Source organism: Callospermophilus lateralis, chromosome 3 (genome assembly GCF_048772815.1).
Source record: "Callospermophilus lateralis isolate mCalLat2 chromosome 3, mCalLat2.hap1, whole genome shotgun sequence".
Lineage (NCBI taxonomy): Eukaryota > Metazoa > Chordata > Mammalia > Rodentia > Sciuridae > Callospermophilus > Callospermophilus lateralis.
Genome location: NC_135307.1, coordinates 63,703,816 through 63,729,812, shown reverse-complemented (window position 1 = coordinate 63,729,812; position 25,997 = coordinate 63,703,816). Strand labels below are relative to the sequence as shown.

The window sequence follows — 25,997 nt, the reverse complement described above, 5'->3', positions numbered from 1 at the left end:
TTTCCAAGACTCATTATCATTTTTATTTTTGGCCCCTGGGATTGAACCCAGGGGTGTTTTACCATGAGCCACATTCTCAGCTCCTGAGACTCATCTTAAATTCCATGAAGCCTTTCCTGGTCTCCTCTTGTACATTTCCTGAAATGTTCTTCATCCTCTGCCTTAACCGGATTACTGATTTTAGCTCCCATATTATTTCACAGTAAGCAAGTGCAGGCCAGGCTGTATTCACCTACCTCTGTTGTTCCTGCCATACTATTAAACACCATAAAGAAACTTAAATAGCCATTACAATTTATTACCATTACCTGCTCATAGTAAAATTCACTCCGCACCAGCTCATTTTCCTCCTCATTCAGACTCAAAATCCATTCCACTTCAGCCACTTTGGGGACTCTCACCACAGCTGAATATGGGGGGCTTTCGCTCTTAGAGCTGTCTGGCACTGAGAAGAGAATTGTCATTTACGTGTCAGTCACTGGTTTGCAGTTCAGTCTAGCCCAGTCCAGTAAGCTGGAGTGAGTTAAAGGCAAAATATACGCCTGCTATCTGAGGGCCCTTTTCTCTCTCCTTGGACTCTTTTGTTTCCTATAGGAGACCCCATTAGGCATGTCCATCTTCTTCCCCAGGCACAGACCTGGGATGAATGTCATACAGTGTTGTCATACAACTCTGTTGCCTCACATGAAAAACCCTGAAAGGCACATGGTTCTCAAATAGATACTCTAAGAACAACCTACTGTAGAAGGTTATTGACCAAACTGTTAACAGTGACTACCTAGGGGGAAGGAGGAAACCTTGGATATTAGGATGGTAGTGAAGTAGAACTTGGGGTTAGGGAGATAAATAACCTATGAAAAGATAAGGACTAAATTTGTTAGTTGCTGACCTTCTTAATACTGAAAGCTAATGGGCCTGTGTGATAGGTTAATATGATAAGCATCAAGGGAAACAGACCAAGAACTGATAGAAGACCAAGAATTTTCTTTGGCAAACAAGCTGGATTGAGATGCCATTGAGTGTAACAACTGTAGCAGACAGACTGAAGACAGGGCCAAGTTGAGCATATGAAGAGTCATGGAGAATGTGATGAGGCCTTACCTTCTAATTGACCTGGATTCTCCTCTGGTGTACTAGAAACAGAAAGAAAAATTAAGTGTCTGAATCATTCCTTTTCTTTGTTTAGAGCTTAGTGTATAACACTGGCATTTACTCTGTTACTCAAGTGAGATATCAGGGAATCATCCATAACTCTTCTCTCCCTCACCTGTCATAGCCAATCTCTCACCATGTCCTTTCCATTCCACCTCCTAAACATCCTTTTAAATGTCCCTATCTCTCTTTGTCTCAGTAAGGGACTTCATCATTTACTACTGGAGTCTGTAATAGCTTTCCCATTGGTCTCCTTGATTCTGTATACTTGTTCTCTACTTTGAAGGTATAGCAATTTCATCATGTCAAATGATGACCAAAACTGTTCATATTGAAACCAACATAAAAATGCTATTGAGTAGAAGGTGGAATCTAATTAAGTCTGTTAAATAAAATAAAAGCATGGAGAATTCAAAGCAATTTTGCTTCTGGATAGTTGCTTTGGCCCTTATTCCCAGAGTCTTGGTTTCACTACTTGATAACCTTTGTTATCAGTAGTGGAAAGACTGAGTGACTCTTAGCCAGCAAACCTGGTTTTGATCTGTCTCAACAAAGGTGTGAACAGTGTTTGAAAATTTTCTGGAGGTGAACCATGTGTGGGAAAGTATAAGGGCTCTTCTAACTGTGGGTAACAAGCCAGGACTAGAGCGTACATAGGAGATACCCAAATATTCTGCAGGTGTAACATTCCTTCTGAGTCCAGCTGAAGCCAGACTGAGCAGAAAATAGGTGAGGTGTTGAAATAAGATCAGTGGCCTCAATTTGGAGAGGATTGATAAACCAAATGTCCTGATTTCAGAGAGAACAGCATGCAAGCCCCTTAAACACTACTTTCTCTCATCCCAACCTCCTCTCATACTAGTTTCTCTGACCAAGATCAGTCTACAAACATTTTCCTGTAGAGTTAATGGCATTGTAGTATGAATGTTAAATTAAACATTTCTGGAAGTGGTCCAGATTTGAAATGTTCTCTAGAATGAGACTCTTAGAAATAAAAGGACCTGGAGAAGGGTGTAGTGGTCAGTATCAGTATCAGTCTCACTGTAGGACACTCACTCTTGGTTGTAATAACTGTAGCACTGGTCACACACGCGAGTAGGGTTCTCTCTGCAGCCTTCCACCACCATTTTCTTGGTGGAGCAGGAACCACACACTAGCCGGCCACAGCGGCGACAATGATGACGCCTGTTAAACTGAGGAATATCATTGGGATAAAAGAGGGAAGAAGCAAAAGTGAGACCACAATCAGTCCATTTATACTTGGTTGTAGTCAGATGTGGCTTATGAAGAGCACCAGGTACTTGGGCCTCTACTAAAAATGAATACAGCAGGCCTTGCCCTTAAAAAGCTGCCATTTTAAGATATCAGCTCATAGGCAAAGGTTCCAAGTCATGGAGAGTTTTGCAATTAATAGCTTCTGCCAAGTTTTACTTGTGTATGAGGCAACATGTGGACACACACAGCCAAAAAGTTGTGGGGAAGGAGTGACTTTCTCAGGCAGAGAGGATCACATTTCTGCACAGTATTGATGATGACGAAAAAGCATCCTTTTTCCAAATGTTTTTACAAGTACAACCTCATTTCATTATGAGAGGATAGAGATATACCTCTTTAACAGAGGAGCAGGAAACAGACAGTAGAGAAATCAGATCATCATCATTTTCATTCACATTGAATTAATCTTACAGGCAGATATTGTGCTAAGTGTGGTACCATTTATTGTTGTATACAGTCCCAAGAGTTCCATGAGTCAATTAACATGTCACCTCTAGTTTATAAGTGGATACTGAAAGGAGCTTTCCTTTCAATTCCTGCAGTGACACTGAGGCCCTGTTCCACTCACCATAGTGAAGTGTTCCCTGCAGCAGACCATGCAGAGGCTCTCGCTCTCATCCGGTATCCACTGGTGCCTGGGAGGGGGTGTTGCTGGTGGCACAAATTCCAGCAGTGGCTGACTCTGAGGAAAACTCCTCTCCCTTGGACTGGGGGAATTTACAAGGGGAACACCTGGGAGCCAGAGGTCGGGGTAAAAGGTGATCAATGTTCCAGTTCATAATTTAGAAGGAAGAATAGAATTTCACTGTTTTACAAAGCCCTGCTGAAATAAAAGATGCAGTTAATGAGCATCAGTTGGCTGGCTGCATTACAAAAGAGAGATAATGGAACATTGTGTACCTCCTCTTGTAAATGCACAACAAAACTTATTAAATTATTACCAAAAAATATCAGTCTGGGGCTGGGGTTGTGGCTCAGTGGTAGCGTGCTTGCCTTACATGCGTGGAGCACTGGATTCGATCCTTAGCAGCCCATAAATAAAATAAAGGTATAGTGTTCTATGATTAAAAGAAATTAAAAATAAATATCATCAGGGCTAGGCTGTGGCTCAGTGGTAGAACGCTTGCCTCGCACGTGTGAGGTGAGGCACTGGGTTCGATCCTCAGCACCACATAAAAATAAACAAACAAAATAAAGGTATTGTGTCCAATTACAACTAAAAAAAATACTGTATTAGCTTTTAAAAAAATTAAATATCATGTCTGACTCAAGACAAGCGTCTAGCTCTAATGGCCAGTGTAGTAGATATTCAGAAAATAGAGACCCAGACAGGGAGGCAACTAGCAAAATCCATCACGTATGTGGTTCTATGGGACAAATGACCCAGTTTTCTCCCCAAATAAAATAGAGGTGGTGGTGCTGGGGGGAATAAAAAAGCAAAGAGGTGGGGTGACGGGGCTGGGGATGTGGCTCAAGCGGTAGCGCGCTTGCCTGGCATGCGTGCGGCCCAGGTTCGATCCTCAGCACCACATACAAACAAAGATGTTGTGTCTGCCAATAAATAAATATTAAAAAAAAAAAAAAAGAGGTGGGGTGATCTTCTGTTAGAAAATACTTGAAAAGATATTTTAGCCAAAGGCCATGTGTGGACATTATTTAGATCTTGATTATAGAAAAACCAGCTGTAAAAAAATCTTTACTGAGAAAATTTGAATACTGACAGAATATTTGGTAATAATGAGTCACTGTTTCATTTTTGTTTAGGTATGATAATGGCGTTATGACTTTGTTTAATAAAAATCTTTGTCTTTTAGAAATTTATACGCTGGAACACAAAGCTACTCATATACCTGCAAGTCTAAATCTTCCCCTTGCTGGTTATTGTAAATAACATGGCAAATTCTCCAAGTCTGGACAGGGAATGCCACAGTCTTTTATTTATGATACCTAAGGGAATTTCTTGTCACCTAGCAGAACAATTTTGGCTGGACACAGAAAATGAGAACTGAAAAACATTGACTCCTAGCAGCATCCAGAAGACAGTGCAAGCATTCTTTCCTTTCATTTGGCAAAACAACGGCTGAGCTGCTTCTTCATGCCACTGGGCATGTACTGGAGACTGGGGAGAGCGGGTGGTGGAAAGGGTGACCAAAACATGGCTGAGGACTTCAAGGACTTTGTTCCCTGTGTGGGTAATAGAATTTAACTGGGGATTAAATACACTTGATCCTCATTATTAGCAGATTCTATATTTGTGAATTTGCCTATTTGCTAAAATCTCTATGTGAACTCAAAATCAATCCCTGCAGGGCTTTCAGTCATTCATGGACATATCTAGAGTGGTGAAAATTCTAAGTCTCTCAACACTCAAGTTCTCAGTTGAGGTTGAATAAAATGATGCTCTTCCCTCTTGTCTCAGCTCTCATGTGGCGATCAGAGGATAGAAACAGTACAGGGCAGCACAGAGTAAGAAGCTCTGGCGGTAGGGCCAGATGGATGGAGTCTGAATTCCAGCTCTGGCACTTGTTAGTGCGGTGCTTCAGAGAAGTCACTTCTCTTTCTCTTTTGCAAAATAAGGAAAATAGAATCTACTAGGATGCATTATTTTTAGAATTTAAGAATATAAACTATGTGAGAAGTATGTGGTGTGTGTGTATATATATATTTCTCTTTGGAGCAATTCACAAATTCAGTGTTTGCAGACTTTATGGACATGTTATAGCAAATAATGAGAGCCAAGTGGGTGTTCAATCTCCTGGGATATACAAAGCTGAAATGAACTATGAAAAATATAATGTAAATGAAGAAAGAGACAAAAGAACCAAAAGGTCCGAGTAAGGCAGAATTGAATTGAAAAAATGGGTAACTCTCAGAACCAGTTCTTACCAGGAGCAGCAGCCGCAGAGAACTCTGCTGATGATGATCTAGACAGGGTCTCAGGATCTGAAGCCTGATGGACAATTTCCTGGAGGTGAATCACAGATTCTGTCAAGAGGGAAAATGCTGATAAAATATCGGTCTACCAAAAGCATCTTTATTCCTTGTGCTAGGTATTCAGTTCAAAGTTTAGTTGGTTTCCCTGACTGTTATCTGTAATTGCTCTAGGTATGTATAGAATGACAGTGGTACTTCTGAGCCAAGAACTACATGTTTCTTAAATTTCTCAAAAATCAAGCCATATTCAGGCACAAGAGATAATGGAACACTAGGATTTTACAACATAAATCTAAAAATGCCCAGCAGGATGTGGAAGACACTTCAATGATGTACTTGATTTATAATATCTAAGAAGATATCATAGAAAAAAGAGCTGGCTGGGGACATTAGTTCATACTTATTTTTCTTCATTCTAGAAGAGGCTGAATCAACTCAAATACAAGTGATAACTAATGTGTCCCTGAGAATGAAGCATCCTCTCCATAAAAATAATGGCACTTAAGAGCCCACTATATCAAGGCCAGACAGATGCTATTTCCAGTACATTTGGTTCCCTAAATCTTTATGTTATTATGCATGTAGTGGTTGTTTACCATCCTTTAATTCTGGCTTGCTTCCTACTTTCTTCTAAGGCTAAGATATCTCCTATATAATAAAGAGCTGCCTCTCGAAGTATATTCCTTTCACTCTCAATCAAATCCAAATTAATGAAAGAGGAAAAAACCAAAACTGAGAATGTAGCATGGTGTTTCTTCCTCCATGTTGAATTGCTATCTAGGATGTTAGCAGTTACCTGATCGTTTCTCTCTCAGAGGGTATGGGAAGTCCAGGGCTTTGCCCGCATATTTGGAAAGCAGCAAGTCAACATCATCCACAGTGAAGCCAATCTCCTGCCTGGTCAGCAGCTGGTGCAGGGTCTGTACAGCCACAGTGGCCCAATCCACTTTCATGTTCATCAACAGCTGCTCCAACATGAGCAGAGGACTGGAGGACAAATGGGAATAGCTGGCCCGGTGCTGTTCAGGCAGGGTCAGCAGAACCTGTTTGTGAGGTAGATTTGCAGAGTAAAGAAAACAGTACACAAGTTTCAGAAGAAACTTGAAATTCTTACTGGGAAAGGGAAAGGTGTCAGAGGCTAAAAGGCCCATAGTATTACTGCAAAGGGCCAGGAGTCTTTCAGGAGGCAAGGCAGAACTCCCATCTAAATCCTCCAGGTGGCAACTGAGAAGTACCCCAAGGATCTTTACTTAGACAAAGGGTTGGTAATCCTTGTCTATAAAGAGTAAGACAGTAAATCATTTAGTCCTCAGGATTCAAACTATTTAACTTTACCAACACAGCACAAAAGCAACCACAGGCAAATATATAAATGAGTGACATGCTTGTGTTCCAATAAAACTTGATTACAAAACCAGACTGAGGACTGGATTTGGCAGACAGGTGGTGATCTGCTGATCCCCGGCCTAGACCCTCCAGGTATGGCTGAGCTCTGCCTGGCCCTTAATGCATTCCATCTATGTGAGGCTTTAGTTAGAAGGAACAATACAAGGTGATATCAGTGGGCTACCTAAAGCTGGTACTTCCTATGTTCTACAGATAAGTGATGAATCTAAACTCCCTTTAAAGGTCACGATCACTAGGCTTGAAATGGGTTCACTGGTTCTGTTCTGTCCATTGCCAATTTATAAAGATATTCCCCAACTTAGGTACAATGCATCAAAAAGGTAAAAAAGGTTTATTTTCTTAGGGGAAAGTCATCACATTCACAGCTCTACTGGTACCTGTTCTATGTGAGAGAGTATATGCAATCGCTAATCAGAAAAATTACAAGAGTGCCAGAGGGTCCCCTCTTTCTCCAAACTCTCCTTTATCGGATTACTTTTTCTATCTTATAATTTCTTTGATTAGTGTCTACAAGGTTATACAGCAAAGCTAAGGACCTATTACCTCATCTGTTTAGCAAGACAGACAACCCTCAAGACTAGTCATCTCAAGACCGGTTTTAATTGGTTTGGAATGGAAGGCAACTACTGGTATTTTTAAAAGTCCAAATGATTCTAATACATGTCAGAACTGAGACCCATTGATACAGCAGGTTCTATGGAAAACACGAGAGAATCAAGTAAAAGTCTCTTTGGAGGCAGGGCAGTATAAGCCCTAGGAGACTTAACCAGGATATGGTGGGATGCTAGGTTAGAATTTTATATAGCACAGGCTAAGACTATTCAGGCTAAACCTGAAGGAATATTCAGGTTTTCCATTTTGGGCAGGTGCTGGCTGAAAGGCCACTGACAGGGCAGGTTCTAAAGTGGGAGTGGGGTCGGCAGTCAGCTCTTAGTCAGCTCTCCTGAATCCCCTTTATCCTTACCTTGGATCCCATGTATAGTGCCTGGATTTCACAGTGTCGGATGTCAGTCAGTTCTCCATAGAAGTGGGTGGTGAGGTAGTTGGCCAAGAAGTGTGAAGTGGCCAAGCTAGGATGCTGGTCAAGGGACTGCTCTGTGACCTCAAGGCACATGGTGGTATCAGGGATTCTCTGCAGGAGCTGTTGCAGGAGAGGGTAGGAGAATGGTGAGGCCGGTTGAAGAACTCTCAGGCCAGCCTTATCGGGTTTGAGAAAGGAATATTCAGGTTTTCCATTTTGGGCTAATCCTTTCTCCACACTCATTTTTCATTACCTCCTCAGCTCCATGAAGGAGCTATGGCCTTGATAGGACCAGAGTCCAGCAGAATCCTGGACCCATCTGCTCCATGTGGCACATAACATAGGGCTAGGAACCTTCTTCTCAAGCCGACTATAACTGGCTCTTGAAGGACATGAAGGGGCACATCTAAGATAGCAAATACTTTGTATGGGATTCTGCATGAAAAAGCCTTCTGAGCTGACGAATCTTCTTGTCCCTTCCCAAATGAAAAATGGGAAAAATCAGAGGTTTACTTGCAGAGCCTTTTCCTGATCTCTTCTTTCTAGAAGGTGGAGAAGATGCTTTTGATGTAGGCTGATTAAGTGTTCCCTTGGAATGGGGTAGAGGCAGCCCCACTCCTCACACAGCTCATATTCCTGGAAGGAAACACAAGGGGTTCAATCCCTTTAAGTTACTGGCCTTGTTCACTTATCTAACTTTTGCCTGATTTTTCTCAGCAGTCTTGAGTCTTCTAAGCCTCAGGAATGTTTGGTAGCTGCTGATGGGATGGATCTTCACTATGGGACTTAAGTGAGATCAGAAATTTAGAAGACTTGAGTAGCAAGGTAAAGTAAGAAAATGACTGAAGCAGACTGACTGTTAATATAACTTTCCTTCCAGTTCTATCATTAAAAAGAGAAGCAGATGACATAATGACACTTGGTGTCATCCCTGGGTGAGAATGGGGGAAAACTGGGAAGATGCTTCAAAGGAGGTAGCACTTGCTCAACTCTGATTAGAGCCATATGAAGACCCAGTATTGTCAGACTTCTAAAAATTAAAACAAATTTTTAAAAATTAACAAATGGCCATTTAAAAATTTTTTCAATGAAGTGAATAGGGAAAAATAAGAATTCTGTGGACCAGTACTATACGGGCCAAGCAAACATACTGAGGTTAAATTCTATCCATGCCCTCCTTTTACTTTCCCACCCTCAATTTATGAACTCTTAATTTCAGGGGATGGAATTCTCAGGGCTTTGTCCAAATATTCCAGTATGGTGGTGTCTGGGATGCCCTCCCCATACTTCTTCCTGGGGTGCCTTCTTTAGGATGCTTCCTTGTGTCTCAGGTTATGTCAGGAGCCCTACCTAAGTTCCTATGAACTTGGCTTACTTCTTAGTTGATATACTATATTGTATCTATCTCAGAAAACATCTTATATCACCCATCTCCCTAAAATGTGCCACTCCAGGGCAGGGACTAAACCTAATTATATTTGTTCTCACTGCTATCTAGCATACAGACCCCTATATCCAGTAAATATTTCCTGAACAAAAGAACATCTGATGGCTCAGTGGTCAAGGGCCATCGAGTTCAATCTCGGGTGTACCACCTCCCCAAAAATCAAAAAACAAACAAAAGAACACCTGAGTGAGCATCCACTTTTTTTTTTTGGATATTAGGGGTTTGAACCTAGGGTCTCACACATGCTAGGTAAGCTCTATCACTTAGCTACATCCCTAGGATCTCACTAAGTTGCCTAGATTGGCCTTAAACTTGTGACCATCCTGTCTCAGCCTCCTGAGTAGCTAGTTACAGGGGTGAACTACCACACTCAGTGAACATCTACATTTTGAGCTATGGTATATCAGATTCTTAAAAGTCAGATAAAATTCTAGTTAATATTCGAATGGCCAATAAACATAGGAAAGATATTCACATTTATTACTAATCATGGAAATATAAATTAAAACAATGAGATACCATCCAATGGGAAAAAATTGAAGTTGGACAACATAAAAAGTTGGTGAGTATATGGAGCAATAGGAACTGTGTGTGAGAATATAACCAGTAGAATTTGGCATCATCCTAGTGAAGGTGAGGATGCCCATGCTGATGACACAACAATTCCGCTTCTACATATACATTCTGTACCTAGTGTACATAGTATAGAAAAACTCACAATGAATACAAGGACAAAAGCATTGATTGTATTATTCTCTACACTTATCAGCATGCTGGCAAATTTCACAATTAAAAAAAAAAGGAATGTCATATAATTATAAAACTGGCTACTGATACATAGAAAGGGGTCTATACAACCAGCTAAGGAGTTGCAGCTCAGCAAGAAGAATGAAGGGGATCCCACTCTGGAAAATGATACCTGTGCTTCTAGAATCATGTTCATGACAGATGATGGGTCCTCAACACAGCGGCTCCTGAGGGTCTGCCAGTCATGCCACACTGGGGGATCCTGCAAGCCTAGAATCTAAGGAAAGACAGGAGAATCCATCAATCAACACTAGCTTGTCCCTCCCTCCATGAATGAGACACTGATGAGTTCAGGGAAGAGCCATCCCTAGATATCGGGCCCAAAGCCCAGTGTTAGAACTTTTAGGAAAGAGGAGGAAAAGAGCAAACAGGGCAAAGATTGTTTAGAAAGGAGAGTGAACTTCTCTGGGAAGTAAAATCAAGCAGCAAAGGCTAAATGGGAGGCCAAGATCAGGGCCTTTTACTGGTGAAGACAATTCTGAGAGGCTCAAAGCTTACCCTGCCTTCTGGGGTCACTTGTTCCAAGCTGCATCTCAAAACCCCACCCAAGACATTTTCTTCTGGCCTTTCCTGCAGTATTTTAGCTTTGCATGAAAACTGTTGAAGAGCCTCTTTAGGTGGATATAACACTTGTCCCACAAGTATCTTTTACTTTTGAAATTGTTACTCTCATGCATCCTTTCAAAAGGGCTCTTGAAATTTAAAAATCTTTAAGATAAAACATACTTAAAACATACACAATCTTAAAAAAAACCTTGTGGACTGTAGAACACCATTTCAACAACTTTGTTATTATTAACCTTGTTTGATGCAGATGTATTTAAAATAACAGGAGTAAATAACACAGAAACCATACAGGAGGCCTCCTCTCCATTCACCTAAGAACTGAAGCTAGATGCAGGGCAAAGTCAGCCAATATTCTGTGTTTCTTAAAATCCCCCATCATATGAACATAGGCAGAGGTTGTTAACAGGATGAGAAGCCTGTTTCCTTCTCTTGATGTCGGGGTCCATACCTTCTGATACACCTGAAGCTCTGCCAACTTCCTCTGCAACTCAGACTTTAGTCCTTCTTGGACAGTTGTGTCTGAAATGCAGTAGGCCAGGATTTCCAGGCACGACTCCAGGGGCCACCTGTCCACAAACCGTAGGGCCAGCTGACTTCTCAGAGTTGCATCCTTTATAGGAAACAGGTATTGCCAACCTTCCTTGTCTATAAGACACAAATGATGACACAACAAGAGACAGTAAGTTTAGCAACAGAAACACTCAAGAGGCCAGTTTATTCTTAAGGGAGGACTTTGTTTGATCTCATAAAACAGGAGCTTGGAAGATCTTTAAGATTCAAGTATCCTTAACTAGTTTTTACATTTGAACCATTAGATGACAAGGAGAAATCCCACACCCCTATGTGTTCCTTTATGCAAACCTGACCATAGTCATGGGACTTTCAGAAGGCAGAGAAGTGGGTAAGGACAAGGAGAGGAGAAAAAAACAAGGCAGGAAGGGGGTCTGAAGAAGCTTTCCATGTTTGGCAAGATGCATATAGAACATTCTTTCAGATTCATTTCATCAGCGGAACTGTGGTTTTCCCTGAAATTTCTACTCTGCATCTTACATAATCACTTGAAAGTTACTTCAGGTAAACTAGTTTCACTCTGTGGATACTTGCTATCTTACTACTTAGTAGCTGTCTCTCTCCCATACCCATTTCATAGCTCTGATCTTAGAATATAAAAAACAAGGACTTAACATCATAAAGCCTCTCAGTGGCTTTGTCCACCTTCTCAAGGAGGTGTTTTCTCCTTCCCAAAGGGCAGCCAAGCCTCCGACCCAAAAGCCATTCTCGACAGCATACCTGACTCTTGTTTTCTCTAGTAGAGGATTGTAGCTTATTGGCTTTCCATTCTGGTTACACATAAAAAACTCTTGGGGCACTTTTAAAGTACATATATATATATATTTTTTGTTTAAGCTTTTTTTTTTTTTTAAATGTCGATGGACACAATACCTTTACTTATTTACTCTTATGTGGTGCTCAGGGTCGAACCCAGTGCCTCACATGTGCTAGGCAACTGCTCTACCACAGAGCCACAACCCCAGCCCTCATGGTTTGTTTTTTATAAATAAAGTTTTATTAGAATACAGCCATGCTCATTCTTTTATGTACAGGCTATGGCTGCTTTCATGCTACAGTATCAGAGTTGAATAGTTACAACAAAAATCATATAGCCTACAAAGTCCTTTACAGAAAAAAATTGCTGGTCTGTTTTAAAATCATGACTTGTGTGAACACTATCCTGGGCCTTTGAGGATGAAGCCTAGGTTATTTTTCCTTTACAGAATTTCAAAATAATTCTGATAAGCAGAATTGAGACTACCAGTTACTGGTTGTGTGCCCATTCTAGAGTAGGTTAAACTTAGATTCTAACTTCAAATCTACCACTTGCCATCCTGGCAAGTTTTCTAACCTCTCAGAACCTTGATCTTCTCTCAATAAAATGAAGTTACGGTGGTACCTTTGTCTAGATTCATTAAATGTGATGTTATGCTTGGTAAATACTTGCCACTAGTGAAAGGTGTAAGTTTTGCTCACCACATGCCACAGCACAGCTCAGGACTGCATCCCTTATGCCACTCAGATCGTCTGCATCTCGCCCGTACACTTCAGTTAACTGTAGGGCCCGTAGCCAATCTCTGGTCACTAGGGCTTCCTCAAAGGCCTTGGTCAGTACATCCAGGGCAGTGGGAGAATGCAGGCCCAGGAGCACAGTAGAGAGACTGGCCTGACCACAAAGACTGGATGCCAGACTTTTCCCTTCTTCAGAGGGCCTGCGTAGGGGCTCCCAGGCTGCCAAGAGGGAGGCCTTGAGCATAGGGAAGTGTTCCAGGAGGTGGTCACACTCCTGGGCTACCTGCTCTGCAGTCATAGGCATCTCCTTGCGACCACGCAGCTCCTTCCACAACAAGCTGGGCTTGCTGACCTTCGTTCCTGGGGAAGCCCCCAGGCAGGCCACTGTAGCCAGAAGTTTTGAGCAGGACTTAAGGAAGGACAAGGCAGAGGAGGTAAGAGCTGGAAGCGATGAGTCCTTTTGGGAAGAAGGGGACTTTCTCTCTAATGAGAAATTCTCAGTTGGCCGAGGGGAACTTGGCATGGAAAGGGGGAGGTCATCCAGGCAGTGGGAGGTGTGCTGCTGGGCCAGGACACCCAGGTGGGTCAAAAGGGATGATGTCTGCTGGCTTTGTAGAGAAGAACAAAGAGTAAGTGGCTCACAACAGCAGCTGACAATGACCTGTGGCACACTTAGGCTGAGACCCTCTCGGGCCAGAAGGGCTGCCAACCTAGAGGGAGAGAACCAGAGGGCATGTAAGATCTGAATACATAGGCACTATCATCCAGTCTTAATTTCTTAATGCTTACACAGCAAATGCAAATGAAATTACTTTTTTTTTTTTTTAAATATCCCTCCCCCTGCCCCCTGCTTTTTAATTTATTTATTTATTTTTGCAGCACTGGGGACTGAACCCGGTCTTGTGCAGGCAAGTGCTCTACCACTGAGCCACAGCCCTTGCTCTTTCCTCTTAAATATACACATGTACACATACAGAAGGTAGTCTATTGGATACATTGATCTGTCCTTTACTTTTTCATTTAATAACATATTTGAGAAATCTGTCCTTACCCCTCTGTAGAGAGGACCCTTATGATTTTTCAGTTACAAAATATTCCATTATGAGAGAAACATAACTAATCTCCTATTAGTGAACAATGGAGTCTTCTGATCTGTTGCATATACATCACTTTTCATATGTATAATAAAGCTTCAGGATGAATTCCCCCAAATGAATTGGTCTGTCAAAGGGTATATAAATTTGCAAATTTTATAGATACTGACAAATTGTTTTTCCACTGGAATTTGTAACCCATTAACAATCTCTGAGAATGCTTATTTTCCTACAACCTACTTAACTATAGCTTTCAAGCTTTTGAATTTTTGCCTATCCATAGTGAAGATTTATCTATACTTGCAATATACATGTTGGCAGTGGCAAGAGACAAAAAAAAAAAAAAAAAAAAGTACGTTGATTTTTGAAATACTGTAAGAGTCAAGTCTGGAAGAGATTTCCACTCCCTGTAGTGACCCAAAGCACAACCCCACTGAGCACTTGCTTTCCTTGATGAAATAATCAGGTAGGGTCAGGGCTGACTTCCAAGGGGGTGGCTCCTACCTGTCAGGGGGAACTTGTTTCTCAAGCAGGAGATGTGACACCAGTTGGGAAGAGCTCTGTTGTAGAAGAACAAAGGGATTTCCTATCTTGACCTCCACATGATCTATAAAGACAAAGACAATGACCTTTGTTTGTACCACTGGACTCCAGTAGTTCAGAGTCCTGTTTCTTTGAATCCATACAAAAGTACAATGTCAAATAGAAAACAATACCGAAAGCTCTTTTGTTGATTCGTGCTAAGCAAAGGGTATCTAAACATGATCCTGATCATAAGTTTATCTAAACCAAACCACTACTTTAAAGATCTTTAACTCAGAAAAATTGCACGACTAGCCACTTTTGCTCACTTCAACCTGAAAGAAGTGCATGCAGTACAAGTTGACTAATCTCTATACAAAATGCTTGGGATCACAAGTGTTTTACATTTTGGAATATTTGCACACACAAAATGAGTTATCACAAAGATGAGACCCAAGTCTAAATACAAAATTCATTTCTGTTTCATTATACTTTAGATAAACACAGAGCCTTAAGATAACTTATACAATATTTTTAATGTGCCTATGTTTTGACTGTGACCTGTCAAATGTGAAATCCCCCACTTAGGACATCAGGTTTTGGATTTTGGAGCGGTTAGGATTTGAGATTAGGGTCACTTACCTGTACTCACTCTGTGGACTCAAGAAAGAATCTGGTACTCATACCAAAAATTTGATTCCTCTACTGGATCCTTAAAGCCACAATGGACCCAAGCTCTGACAGAGATATTTCTAATTCTATGAGATTTTATTGACAATTCCCATGTGCTGCACAACTGTACTTAGAACAAGATGTATTAAATGGAGATGAATAAAAGGAGAATCTTATAAATCTGGTGTCTTTAGCTATTGCTGCACTCAGAACCTCTTAGTTAACCACCTTTTCTCTACTTTGCCCTAAACACCTATAGGTCAGTCATGACTACATTTCCTCTTTTTTGCTACTCACCAGGTTCAGAGCTCAAACTCTGAAGGAGCACTGCAGCCAGTGTGTGGCAGTAACTGAAGAAGGTGCCCACGTAGTCAGTCTGTCTGTTGTCTGCCACGGTCTGTTTGCTCAGGTTCTTTTGGAGGAGCTGAGCCTGGATACGCACAGGGTGGGCCTCCACCTCAGGAGCTTTCTGGGCTGCCTGTTCCACCAGGGAAGACAGTGGAGTACTCCTAGACTCTGAGAGGAGTTATGGCAGGGGAAGGGACATAGGCTTTAGTCTGTGCATCCAGTTTTGGTCAATTTCTGAACAATACATAAACTGAGCCTTCTATACACTAACTGGGGCATTCTACAGCTTGGGCAGTACACGAGAATGAGGGAAATAAAATCCTAATTTGGTAATCTGCACAAAGTGATTCTCCATCAGGAAGATCAGGCAACATAATTCTGTTGGTGCCCTGTTGTCTCTGGAGTGAAATATCTTTCTAAAAAGCACAGCAAGCTTTCGAGAAGGGTTGATCAATATATACTAAGTACCTCCTGGGTGTACTTCCCATAAGAATAAGAAAAATGTTTCTTCTTTTTTTTTGTTGTAGTTGGACACAATATCTTTATTTATTTTTATGTGGTGTTGAGGCTTGAACCCAGTGTCTCACATGTGCAAGGCGGGTGCTCTACCACTAAGCCACAGCCGCAGCCGCAGCCTAAAAAATGTTCCTTCTAACAGAGTGTTAATCATTCTTTCAAACAAGAGGTGGGGAAATGGGTGAAGTTCAATTTTGAGATGTAACCCAGCCAACTAAGGGCTGGTTGAGCCCAGTTCTGGAGTCCTGGGCCTCAGCTCCAAAGTGCTCCTTCACTCTCAGCTGTTGCTTCTCCCAAGTTCAGCTCATATCTGATTATCTGTTCCTGAGAAGACAGCTCCTTACCTGGCAGTGCTAGTGCTTCTCTCAGCGACTGAAGAACCTGATCCAGCTGCTGGGAGAGGGTGATGTGGCTGGCAATACAGTCCTCGGTTAGGCTGGGCCAGCACATCTGAAGGAGCTCAGTGATGCTGCACCGGGGAGGGCCTCCTCCCTTTTCTTCCACAGTCTCTATGGAAAGCAAATGAAAAAGTGAAATCGGCTGTTGACCTAATGTCCCAAGTCCCAGGGGAAAAAAAAAAAAAAGTGTGGGGCACAGGAGGGAATGAACTCACCTGATTTAGTTTGTCCAGCTAATGTAAGTGGATAATTGAGAATCTTAGTGATTTGCTGAAGAACAACTGGAAAACCTTGAATACCTTCAGTATTGAGGAGTACCTGCTCTAGCCGTCGACCTGGAAATAGATGAAGGAAAAGGGAATGCAGAAAATTAGATACTTCCAGAGACTGATACTCAGTATTGTATTTACTTGTGTAATTTTATCTTCCCTAATATTAAGGATGAAATAAATGTTGGACCATTTTGGATGACGATCCTCAAGTCTGATTTATTCCATGCCTGAGGTTGTAGGGCTCTGGTGCAATGCCTCAGCAGTCAACAGCCCCAGATTCAGAATCTCTGGCACTCTTGTGGAATTTGCTGTCCCAAGCCAAATGGGCACTTTTCGTAGATTTGCCTTGGTTATTACCTTTGGCTATGGATTTGAGCTGATATCCTGTCTTCTCTGATTGCCTAATTCTATCTTCATATACCTGATTCCTCTAAGAATTCCATCTGCACATTCTGGGACAATATTAACCTCAAGGCATGATTCTCCCTGCAATTGTGATCCACTGAATTTTCTTTTATACATGGCTTATAAATTCATGATGGTCCCAGGTTTTAAGGTAGGTAGGTTCACCCAGGAGGGGACTGCGGTCTAAAGGCAAAAATCCATTTGTACTTTTCGTTTCTGTGGTGCTGCAGATTGAACCCAGGGCCTCAGGCATGACAACTACATGCTCTGAGTTACAACCTCAGTCCTTATTTGGGCATAGTTGAATGTATATTTCTTCCCTAAATTTTTTTTATTAGAGTTTTATAGTTATACATGGTAGTTGGATTCATTCTGACAAACTCATACATGCATGGAAATTGATTTCAGTCCATGAACCCCACCTTTTCCCTTCTTTCCTCCCCTTCCTCTCCCATTCTCCTTCCTTTATTATAGACTTCCTTTTGCTTGTCTATTAATTTAATATTTGATTGGTTCTTTATGTTATCTTTCCTTCCCCCTTTCCTTTATTTTACTCTAGTTTCTACACAAGAGAGAGAACATCTGACCTTTGAATTTCTAAGTTTGGCTTATTTCACTTAGCATGGTATTCTCCATTTCCACTCATTTACCAGCAAATGCCATAATTTCTTTTATGTGACCAAGTAGAACTCCATTGTGTGTGTGTGTGTGTGACACACACACACACACACACACCCCACAATTTCTTCACACATTCATTTATTAATGGGTATCTGGGTTGATTCCATAATTTAGCTATTGTGAATTGTGCTGTTATAAACATTGATGTGACTATATCACTGTGGTGTACCAACTTTTGTCTTCCCTGAACTTAATGCTAAGCCAAGAAAGAATATCCCCAAATGATTGTAGGCTGCTATATCCATTAAGAGGAGACTCTCAACAGACTATATTTATGCCATCAGATTGGACATGAGGACATTTAACATTTACTTTCTCCTTGTTCTCTGTCTCCTTATAATCACTTTCATCTTTCAGAAGTTATCAAGTCTCTCAGGAGCTTATCTCCTCAACTGAGAATGAAGGGTAAGGCTAGCAGCCCACTCACCCCGGCTTTCAAGGCTACTGTGCAGACGCCGTTCGGCTGTTTCCAAAAGCTGCTTACAGGTCTTCCAGAGCTGGCACTGAGAGCAAGCTAGGTCAAATGCAGCCATGGCAGGGGGACTGAGGTCTTCCAGAACCCCTCTCAAGGGAGTGGTGGGCTCCATTACAGTAGTGCTTATCCAAAAGTCTTCCTGGAGCGTAGGAATAGGGTCTCCAGAGGTGCTAAGAAGTTTGTCAGTCACATCCGAAATAGAGTAAAATACCATCCCTGGAAACCCAGTATTGGAGAAAGCAAGGGGTTAAAATGATTCTAATGACTACTTTCATTATAAAAAGTAGTTATTTAAACAATGTTCAGGCTATTCTGCACAGGATCTATGAATATCAGGACTGTCATTACAGGTCACTCCTACAGCATCAAAACAGACCAAGAGAAACTCAGAAAAGCTAAAATGAGGGAGGGTGTCTTCCAAACAGGGTCTAAAGGTAGGCTGAGAAAGAAAGAAGCAGGTCTGTGCGTGCTAACTGGAAGAGATATCTAATATACTTTCATTATCAAAAAAGCAAGGTAGAAAGCAGTATTCATTGTAAAAGCATATTTATATACAAAATATAAAAAGGATGTACCTATATATTTTTTTTTAAAGAGAGAGAGAGAGAGAGAGAATTTTTCTTAATATTTATTTTTTAGTTCTTGGCGGACACAACATCTTTGTTTGTATGTGGTGCTGAGGATCGAACCTGGGCCGCACGCATTCCAGGCAAGCGCACTACCACTTGAGCCACATCCCCAGCCCACCTATATTTTTTTAAATAGACAGAGACAATTTCTGGGAGGACATGTAAGAAGCAATATGTGATGGTAATTTGATGTATAGGCCAATAAGACTCATAAGAAATGTGAAAATGTGGGACCAGATTCTACCAGATTCTCAAGAAATAACGGAAGATGAGCTTTTTGGCAGTGTAGCCATAGCTGGGAAATTGAGACATGTGGACCTGTGGGCTATAACTATCGATACTCAGCCTCTTTACTTTGGAGATAATAAAATTGTATGCTTTATCCCTCAATAATTATAGGTGAAGGAGAACCCCCCCCCCTTTTTTTGGTGGGTACCAGGGATTGAATCCAGGGGCACTTAACCACTAAGCCACACCCACAGCACTTTTTTATTTTGAGACAGGATCTTACTAAATTGCTTAGGGCCTCGCCAGGTTGCTAAGGCTGGCTTTGAACTTGTGATGCTCCTGCCTCAGACTTCTGAGCTGCTAGGATTATAGGTATGCACCACTGTGCAGGCAGAAAATAAACTCTTAACTATTTCCCAAAGCCTAAGACAGTGGCTGCAAAACACATGGTGGGAATCACATTCATGTTCTTATTTAAGTCACAGAAGACAAGCTCATTGGAGTGGCAAGTAATGTGAACACCTGATCAAGGAAGTTGGGTATGGCTCGAAAACTACTTTGAATGTGCCAGGATTGCTATTTTTCAAGACAGTATGCCCATCCTCTTGAAGAGCTTATGATTTGAGTGATTTCTCCCTTTACATCCACTGCTCCTAGCTACCTTCTCAATTATAGTGGCAGCAGGGAAGAAGCCTGACCTGCTGCGGCAGCGCTGCCAATAGCCTGTAGAGTTGAGCGGCCACTTCCAGTCCTTCGAATGGTGCTGTTACCCCCATCTGAGTTCTGGTTTTCGATCTTGTGCTCTACTCGGGCCAGCTCCTGGATCACTTCCTGGTAACGCTCCATGAACATCAGTTCCCCTGCACTGGGTGAAGACTTCAGGTTGAATGTGAACACCACCTGTCATAGGAGAGGGAGGAGCATGGCTGTGGTGGGTCCAGAGAGTCAGACAATGTCCAGAGACAGTAGGTTTTGACAATCATTGGACTATGGCCCTCAGATGTCTTCTTTGGAGGGTCAGAAGAACACTGAACATTAAAAGAATAGATCAAATATAAAAATACCCATAAAAGTCAGACAGAAAACCAAAATCCCAGTATAAAATAAGCAAAAGATGTAGACAGTTTCAGAGGAAATACTTTGACTAGTAGAGAAATGAGAAAATATTTCCACTTACTAGTAACCCATGAATTAAATAACAATATTATTTTGCATCTATCACAACAACAAAGGGTAAAAATAAATCCTCAGGGTGAGGGGTGGTGTAGAGTTAAACTGTCACAATTGTTTTTAAATAGTAGTTTGGCAATCTATAAAGCCATACAAAATAAATCTACATAAATGTCTATAAAGACATTTTTAGTCTTTTGACCCAGTAATTTTTATGAGTAAGTTTGTTAAGGAAATGATCCAAAAGGCTTAATACCTAAAGGTGATCATCTTGGCATATTACAACTATCATAAGGTTGAAAATAACCTGAATGTTGGGCAAAAGGAAAATGGCTGAGTGCGACTTGATCATATTACAAGGTCACTAAAATTGAAATTATAAGGCTGATGCTTGTATTATAATATATAAAAAAAGACAAATTAAAATTCTAGACATAAAATAATTTCAGTTACCTGAAAGGACATGTTTTTTCAACAAAAAATATTTGCTAAAAAATACTGTCTTTAACATTGGTTGTTCCATTCAATAGGTTTAAAGTAATTTTATTTTGTTAGTAATACTTTCTGGAATTTTCTTATAATAAGCACAACTTGTTCTATAACCATGTTAAAAAATAAAGTTTTAATTAAAGAAAAAAGAAAAAAAAAAAAAAAAAAGAAACCAAGGCTAAAGGAAAGGAAGAGTGTGGAGGCCATTTAGGGATCAAGGCACCATGAGACTCCCAGCTGACCTCCTTTGGATTTGGATTTTAAGAGAGGCTGGGGAGCAACAACAACAAAACCAAAGAAACCAAATTTTAGGGCTGGGAGTGCAGCTCGGTGGTAGAGCACTTGCATAGCATGTGTGAGATCCTGGGTTTGATCCCCAGTACCAAAAAAGCAAAACAACAGAAAGAAAGACTGGGGAAGGTTCTCTCTTGTCCAGAGGATCATAATTATCATTATTATTAAAGTATGAGATTTAAAATAATCAGAGGAAATATAATCCAATCTCCTAGATTGATTCCTTAACAACTGAACTCACAGAAAAAGAAAAATTCTGACCTCCATGTTTAGTGACCGGCACAAGTATCAAAAATAGACCAGGAGTTTTGAACATTAATAGTACTATTGAGTTTAAGCAACAGCAGAAGATTTCTGCATTTCTCACAGCTTGTGTGTAATCCTCTTAGCAGTCCTTTGAGGTGGGAAAAAGCAGGTATTATATTTAACTTCAACTTTCAAATGAGAATTCCAAAGCTCAGAGAGGTCAGGAGTCTTTCTGATTGTTACTTCACTGCTGCTTCCCTGATACACCATGGGTGTGCTAGTTTGGCAGCTCCCTATATTTCTTGTATATTGAACTGGCAATCTATTTATTATTTTTAAATTTTTTGGTGCTGGGGACTGAACTCAGGGGTGCTTTACAACTGAGTTACATCCCCAGTCCATTTTACTTTTTATTTTGAGACAGGTTCTCCCTAAGTTACCCAGGCTAGCCTTAGAACTTGTGATTCTCCTGCATCAGCCTCCTGAATTGCTGGAATAATAGGCATATTACACTGCACCCCATCATTCTATTTATTATTAAAAACTGTCTACATCATGATTTTTAACTATATGAAAACATGGATGTGTTCAGAGAAAGAGTATAAGGAAAGAAACCAAAATATTTCACTACTTTGAAGGGGTGGGATCATGGCTGAATATTTTTATCATCTTATGTTAGGAACATAATTCAATATCTCTAAATCTACAATGCTGCAGACTGGGCCTGGAAACTCCTTTCTAATTCTGTTTGATGTGGCTCCCCAAGTGATTGTGAGTGGTTCTGGAGTAACGATTATCCAGCTTTACCTGAATCCCAGTGGGTTATTGCCAGGGACTGACTAGGAATTCTACACTCAGGTGGAGCTGAGGCTCCTTTACCTGATGGGCTTCTGCAAAGTTTCCTCGAAGGATGCAGGATGCCAGTAGTGATTCAGGTGGGGAGAACATCATGGGGATGAGTGAACTTTGAGGCTGGGGTTGTAACCGACCATCTAACTCATTCCGCCCAGACACAGCGCTCAGACTCCCCTCTGTTGGAACACAAGAACACGGGTGGGGAGGCATTCAGAGAAACAAGAGAAATTGTGGAAAAAATCATATTGCTTTGTCCTCTTACCTCAAAGTCCTTCTCTAAAAAGGTCTACAAGGGGTCTTGATTTTTTCCTTGAAAAAGCAAACCTATGCTATCATCTTAGAATATAAGTCATCTTAGAATATAAGTATCTTCCTTGGCATTCACCTGTTTCTCTCTGTTGATGAGTAACTCAATTGAGTGTGAAACAGCCCTTTCTCCTTTTTTAGCTGAAATCTGTTTAGTCATCTGCAGAACAACCTTCTTGAACACACACATCAATTGCTCAGTCCTGATTTTTACACCATAGTATATGGCAACTCTGTATCAGAGCACAGCTGCTTGAAGCTGGCAACTGGTTGGGACCACATACCTGAAGTACTTGTGCTCAGCTCACTACTTGTACTTTCCAGGGATGGATTGGAACTTCTATCCCGGCCATCTTGTGGTGTCAGGAAGAAGAGAGAAAATAAGGTATCAATTGTTTATAGTGCAAAAGGTGTGACGCCGACATGAAAGCCAAGATCTTAGTAGAGTGAGAGGATAATGGCTAACTACTACCCATGCTGCTCCTATAATGGCAAGGGCAAAGTGTAGGTTTAATATGGCCCCAGTCTCATCTGGTAGTAGCCCATACCATTAGTTTCCAACTTGTAGGTCTTGGAACCCTAGGAGTTTTCAAGTTATTTCTAGGGGTCAGTGACTACAATGAAAAAATAAAAGCACAACAATTATAACCAGAAAGCATCAGAGTGCAAAGAAGGGTTACAAATGTTCTGACATAGAAAATGTATCCTTTTTTAAAATTTTGTATGTTTTTTAGTTGTAGATGGACACAATATCTTTATTTTATTAATTTATTTTTTCTATTTGGTGTTAAGGATTGAACCCAGTGCTTCATGCATCTGAGGCAAGCGCTCAACCACTGAGCTACAACTTCAGCCCCAGAAAAGAGTATCTTTATATTTGAAAAGGTAGGGAACTACAGTGTGACATGTGGCCTACCAAAGACCACCCTGTTCAAAGCCCTGGAAGAAAAGCTTCTTGACAGTAGTTTTCCAGAAGTGCTAGGGCTTGCCAATGAAGCCTTCTGTCCTTTAGCATGGTCATGGGGGTCATATCACCCCATGCAAGGAATATCCTTAGTTCAGTGTTTGGGTTCCCCTGTAGGAAGAGAAGCAGAAAGCTGTAGGAAAGAAATGATGGGCTGCACATTTTTGGGTTGGGTGAGTCAACTGGATGTAAACTCTGCCTTCTGACTCAAACCAATTAACTGAGTGGTTTGAGGGCCTGAGAAACTCAGACATGAAGTTGTTCCAGGTTTCTCTCACAGTATCCTCCAATCTATCCAGTATGTTCACCTTTTTTATTGCCACTTAGCTAGAGCCTATTCATTCCCTGGAGCTTGGTTCCAGTCATCTCTGTCATGAAATCTGTTTCCTTGACTCTCACAGGCCATGCTTATGTTCCCTTCTAACAGATTTCTTTGGTTTTCAGGGAGGCTATCAATTTAGTTTTTCATGTATACTGGCTATGCTGGTACACTACACATTCTTTGAAGGCAATGGTTTGATCTATGCCTTTATTCACTTCATACAAGATACCTAGTATTATTGTTTGGCACATGGGAAACATTTATTTTTTGTTAATGGTCAAAAAGATCAGTACCAAAAACCATCATGAAAATTTGATTATCTAAAAATTTAATATTGTACTCCTGAATAATTCTACTGTATTAAAGGCCTTTAAGAAAAACTAATTCAAAAGACAAAAATAGAGAAAAAATTATAGCACATAATTTTCATTATAGCACAAACTATTTTCATTTATATATATATATATATATATATATATATATATATAAATGAAATTATATTTTCTATAATTCAACAAAACTGGTAAGCCCAGTAGAAAAATGAAACTTATATATATGATTAGGTAGTTCAAAATGGCTGGGATGAGGTGTGCCTTGGTTGTTCAGCCATCTGGCTGTCTGGCCTTTGGGCCTGGGGAGGGCCAGCCCCTGGGAGGTGGACTATGTCTCCTGACCATGCAAGGATCCTTATCACACAGGAAGAACATTTTACTGACATTTAGGCCTTTTATATTTATCTCAAAACAAAGTTCTAAACTCAGGACATGGCAGATTCAACACAGAAAGAAGCCCTAGGGATGCCATTTATCCTGCTGACTTCTCCAGGAAGAAAACAGCAACTTACGTGGGTCTTCTGCTGCAATTTGCTTAATTACCAAGAAACTATTTTTCAAACTGAAGGCTGATGTTTAATTTCAAACAGTGGCTTAGGTGCATTAATTTGTGAATTCTTTGCCTTTTGCTCCAAATAAGATGACTAAATAAATGGCAAGTTTAGATGAAAAAAGAAAATATATATGTATGTATATATAAGTGGCTAATGAGTGTATGAAAAAAAAACTCAATCTCATTCAAACTAAAAAAAAATTAAACAGTGGAATATTGTTCTTGTATTGATTGTATTGGCAAAATATTAAAAAATCTGATATACTCACTGTTGATGAATGCATGTATAAATGGGCAATCACATCTAGTTTGAAGAAATATAAATCAATCTACTCATTTTCAGGTAATTTGATAATGTCTATATTTTATATCCAAATACCTCTGATCTAGCAGTTCTGCTAGGAACTTATACTACATAAGTATACATTACTATATTATGTAAGTATGCATAGAGAATGTATAAGGTTGGTTACTATAGCATTGTTTTTAATAGTAAAAACTCAGAATCAACTTAAATGTCCACTAATGGAGTATGTAGGACAATGTAATACTACGCAGCCTTAAAAATGTTAAGTGAAAGGAAGTTCTTAGCCATGTAAGGTAGGGAGGGCATGCCTGTAATCCCAGCAATTTGGGAGCCTGAGGCAGCAGAATTGCAAGATCTAGGCCTACCTGGGCAACTCAATGAGACTCTGTCTCAAAATAAAAAATAAAAAGGGCTGAGGATATAGCTCAGTGGTAGAGCCCTCTGGGTTTAATCCTCAGTATCACACACACAAAAAAATATTCTCAATATATAATGTGATACATTCTTGTATATAAAAGGATATGTGAAAAAATCATGTTGCAATTCTTAACACATACACACACACACAGTATTCTGCATCTGTATATGTGAAAAGATATGTACTATCTTTTAGTATATATAGTATATGCTTGTACTATATAGTTCTGGAAGGATATGTAAGAAACTATTTAATGAAAATTTGCCGTGGCATATGCATGTAATCCTAGTGACTCAGGAGGCCAAGGAAAGAGGATTACAAGTTCAAGGCCAGTCAGCTACTTAGTAAGGCCCTAAAAGCAACTTGGCAAGACTATGTCTCAAAATAAAAAATAAAAAAGAGCTGGGGATGTAGCTCAGTGGTAAAGCACTTCTGGGTTCAATTCATATTACCAAAAAAAAAAAAAAAAAAAAAGATAGAAAGACTTAACTTGGGCAAGTGAGACCAGGATGAGCTCATAATGTTCATAATACTTGTTGTTTTGATCATGTGCTTTATTTTAAAGAATATTATACAAGTGGTGATACACCATTTGCCAGGTATATGGGAGTGAGACATGGAAAGAGAGCTCTTTAGATTACCTGCACGGCTCCGTCTTGTCCGACGACCCCGGCGAAGGCTAGAGCACCGAGGGGCAACAGGCCGATATCTTTGGGATGGTTGTTCCTCTGAAACAGACAACATAAGGACAGGGATCAACTTTAATTTGGCCTGTCTCTTGGGGGAATGAGTAGGGCATGATCTGTACCTACCTCTGAGACATGGAG

At 40.6% G+C, this 25,997-nt stretch overlaps 1 protein-coding gene across 2 annotated transcripts in view; it reads right to left on the bottom strand.

The window, feature by feature from the left end:
- The window catches only part of Zfyve26 (zinc finger FYVE-type containing 26), a 59,619-nt gene that overhangs the window by 18,653 nt on the left and 14,969 nt on the right, over nucleotides 1–25,997 (bottom strand). For both annotated transcript variants that reach the window (XM_076850328.2, XM_076850327.2), the window contains exons 12-31: nucleotides 25,812–25,898; nucleotides 22,559–22,627; nucleotides 21,993–22,144; nucleotides 19,613–19,814; nucleotides 18,010–18,273; nucleotides 16,440–16,559; nucleotides 16,171–16,335; nucleotides 15,260–15,478; nucleotides 14,273–14,375; nucleotides 12,639–13,384; nucleotides 11,059–11,255; nucleotides 10,156–10,260; nucleotides 8,303–8,425; nucleotides 7,733–7,909; nucleotides 6,158–6,404; nucleotides 5,314–5,412; nucleotides 2,996–3,159; nucleotides 2,209–2,345; nucleotides 1,102–1,133; nucleotides 309–445 (exon numbers count right to left, since the gene is read on the bottom strand). In XM_076850328.2, the coding sequence (XP_076706443.2) occupies nucleotides 309–445; nucleotides 1,102–1,133; nucleotides 2,209–2,345; nucleotides 2,996–3,159; nucleotides 5,314–5,412; nucleotides 6,158–6,404; nucleotides 7,733–7,909; nucleotides 8,303–8,425; nucleotides 10,156–10,260; nucleotides 11,059–11,255; nucleotides 12,639–13,384; nucleotides 14,273–14,375; nucleotides 15,260–15,478; nucleotides 16,171–16,335; nucleotides 16,440–16,559; nucleotides 18,010–18,273; nucleotides 19,613–19,814; nucleotides 21,993–22,144; nucleotides 22,559–22,627; nucleotides 25,812–25,898 (3,545 nt within the window). The remainder of the gene's footprint in view (nucleotides 1–308; nucleotides 446–1,101; nucleotides 1,134–2,208; nucleotides 2,346–2,995; nucleotides 3,160–5,313; nucleotides 5,413–6,157; nucleotides 6,405–7,732; nucleotides 7,910–8,302; nucleotides 8,426–10,155; nucleotides 10,261–11,058; nucleotides 11,256–12,638; nucleotides 13,385–14,272; nucleotides 14,376–15,259; nucleotides 15,479–16,170; nucleotides 16,336–16,439; nucleotides 16,560–18,009; nucleotides 18,274–19,612; nucleotides 19,815–21,992; nucleotides 22,145–22,558; nucleotides 22,628–25,811; nucleotides 25,899–25,997) is intronic.